At 50.0% G+C, this 2,500-nt stretch overlaps 2 protein-coding genes across 6 annotated transcripts in view; one reads left to right on the top strand and one right to left on the bottom strand.

Moving 5' to 3' along the window:
• Positions 1-2,500, bottom strand: part of LOC138951216 (uncharacterized) — a 214,233-nt gene that overhangs the window by 50,452 nt on the left and 161,281 nt on the right. The gene's annotated exons all lie outside the window — the stretch shown is intronic.
• Positions 1-2,500, top strand: part of LOC138951413 (uncharacterized) — a 13,637-nt gene that overhangs the window by 10,693 nt on the left and 444 nt on the right. Inside the window, exons 5-7 of the mRNA XM_070323021.1 lie at positions 1-36; positions 540-1,055; positions 1,720-2,141. The exon at positions 1-36 is cut by the window's left edge and continues 146 nt beyond it. Of these exons, the coding sequence (XP_070179122.1) occupies positions 1-36; positions 540-1,055; positions 1,720-2,141 (974 nt within the window). The remainder of the gene's footprint in view (positions 37-539; positions 1,056-1,719; positions 2,142-2,500) is intronic.

Below are 2,500 nucleotides of genomic sequence, written 5' to 3'. Positions count from 1 at the left end.
CATGGATACAGCTACCTACACACAGTTGGTTGCCAGGTACTGTTGCATAGCTGTATCAACTATCATATCGGTGAAGCGCACGCACGCACGTTTATTATTACTTGGCCTAACGTCATCTATCTTTTTTTGTTTCTCAAGACCCCCCCCCCAACCCCTCTCTCTCTCTCTCTCTCTCTCTCTCTCTCTCCCTGTCCGACTCTCTGTCTGTCTGTCTGTGTGTCTGTGTGTCTGTCTCTCTCTCTCTCTCTCTCTCTCTCTCTCTCTCTCTCTCTCTCTCTCTCTCTCTAGTCATCTAATGTAATTTTTATGCCTTAAATGACATGTTCAGATGTGTATTTTTGCATGACCTTTCGCTTACATTTTAACGTTGCGTGTGGGTTGGTGCATGTGTGTGTGTTTGTGTGTGTGTGTGTGTGTGTGTGTGTGTGTGTGTGTGTGTGTGTGTGTGTGTGTGTGTGTGTGTGTGTGTGTGTGTGTGTGTTGTGCCTGTGTGTGATATAATTATACCTAATAATGTGTGTAAATGTGTATGCTGACAGATTCTCCATACCACTGACAACGATTGAGCTATTCCTCAGCAGACAGCCACGACTACAGCTGTGGACCCAGGGCCATCTTGTTCACGCTGTTGGAATGGAGCATGGTCGACCAATGACATGTATTGCTTTGTTCCCGCAGCAGTTTCAAGTCTTGGATGAGCCGCCAGACGACTACGACGTCGACGTGAGAATCCTCTGGGGCCCGACGGGCACTTCAAAAAGCATAGTCTTGATAATAAAAGGTTTGTTTCTGCTGAGGAAGGGCTGCGCCACAGTCTTCGTTCTTCAGACGAGTGATGATGGCGCTGCTGCTGCTTACCTTGTGCGTCATCAGGTGAGAGAGACTGCCGGACAGGGAGCCGGCAGCGTGCAGCTCGTCAACATGGCGGGGGTACGGAAGAGAGACAGGAAAGGACAGTATCACTTGACAGAGGAAGGCAAGAATAAATTGGAGAAGCTGTGTCAACACGCACAGACACACGGACGCGTGCACATCCTGGCCGATGAGGCTGAGTGGTAAGAATGACGCTGTACACTGAATCTAACACTGCCTCCTGTCACTCTTGTGTTGGCCGGTGTGGTCGTGTTCGTTGGAAGGAAGTCTGATAATTCACAAATGTTATTATATTCACACCTTTTCTATGACCAGGTAATTCGTGTGCTTTTGGTCAAGAAATTCGGAAGATTTATGTGGAAGTAATGGCTCTTTATTTTCAAGTTTGAATAATAGACTGGGGCATGTTTATTAGATGTAGAATGTGAATTCAGCAACTGTCACGGCGGTGTGTACTGATCAGTGATGTCATCAACCTGTCTCATCAGGCGCCACCCTTTCTTTGTCTGCCATTGGAAAAACTTGGTCAAGGTAACGAAGAGTGGAGCGAAATAACGTCATTCTGTTTACGTCATTATTAATCATTGCGTCATTTTATTTCAGGTTCACTGTGATTCTTATCCTGAACAGCAATCTTTGTGACTTCCTTTTTGCCAGGCGTTTTTGTTTTGTTTTAATCAGTTTCGTAATTTCAGGTGTAATCATGCACTGACACACCTGTCCGTTCTGTTGCTGTGACGTCATTACGAAGATCTACACTGCGTTAAAACAATAGTTGTGTGATAACTATAACACACCTGTCTGTTCTGTTTATAAACACTGACACACCTGTCTGTTCTGTTACAGTGACGTCATCGCAGAGATCTACCGGGCGTTAAAACAACGACACGTCAGGTTCACCCTGTGGGCAGCTGGCGTTAAGCTAGATGTACCTCCCCACATGAAGCGTCACGTCCGCTACCTGACGGAGCCCCTGAGAAGTCCACCTGCTGTGGTGAGAGAGGTGGAGCAGGCTAGCGATATGAAGAAAGGAACGGTCCCGGCCTACACCAGGCCGCCAGTGTCCGCACCGTGCGACGGCCCACCTGTCCTGACGGTTGATCACTATGATGATTGGTACCCCGGTGACAGACAGGGACATGAGGGTGTCGTTCCATGGCGGTGTGCACGGTGCGGGGAGCTGGTGGCAGACATGCTGCGAGATCTTCGTGTCGGTCAGTACACCTCTGTCTGTCTGTCTGTCTGTCTGGCTGGCTGTCTGTCTGTCTGTCTGGCTGGCTGGCTGTCTGTCTGTCTGGCTGTCTGGCTGTCTGTCTGTCTGTCTTGCTGGCTGTCTGGCTGTCTTTCTTTCTGTCTGTCTGGCTGGCTGGCTGTCTGTATTGCTGTCTATCTGTCTGGCTGGCTGGCTGTCTGTCTATCTGTCTGGCTGGCTGGCTGGCTGTCTGGCTGGCTGTCTGTCTGGCTGGCTATCTGTCTGGCTGGCTGGCTGGCTGTCTATCTGGCTGGCTGGCTGGCTGGCTATCTGTCTGTCTGGCTGGCTGGCTGGCCGTCTGTCTGGCTGGCTGGCTGGCTGGCTGGCTGGCTGGCTGTCCGCCTGTCTGTCTATCTGTCTGTCTGTCCGCCTGTC

Source organism: Littorina saxatilis, linkage group LG16 (assembly GCF_037325665.1).
Source record: "Littorina saxatilis isolate snail1 linkage group LG16, US_GU_Lsax_2.0, whole genome shotgun sequence".
Classification (NCBI taxonomy): Eukaryota; Metazoa; Mollusca; class Gastropoda; order Littorinimorpha; family Littorinidae; genus Littorina; species Littorina saxatilis.
The sequence above is the reverse complement of the archived record's forward strand: the minus strand, read 5'-3'. Positions and strand labels throughout refer to the sequence as shown.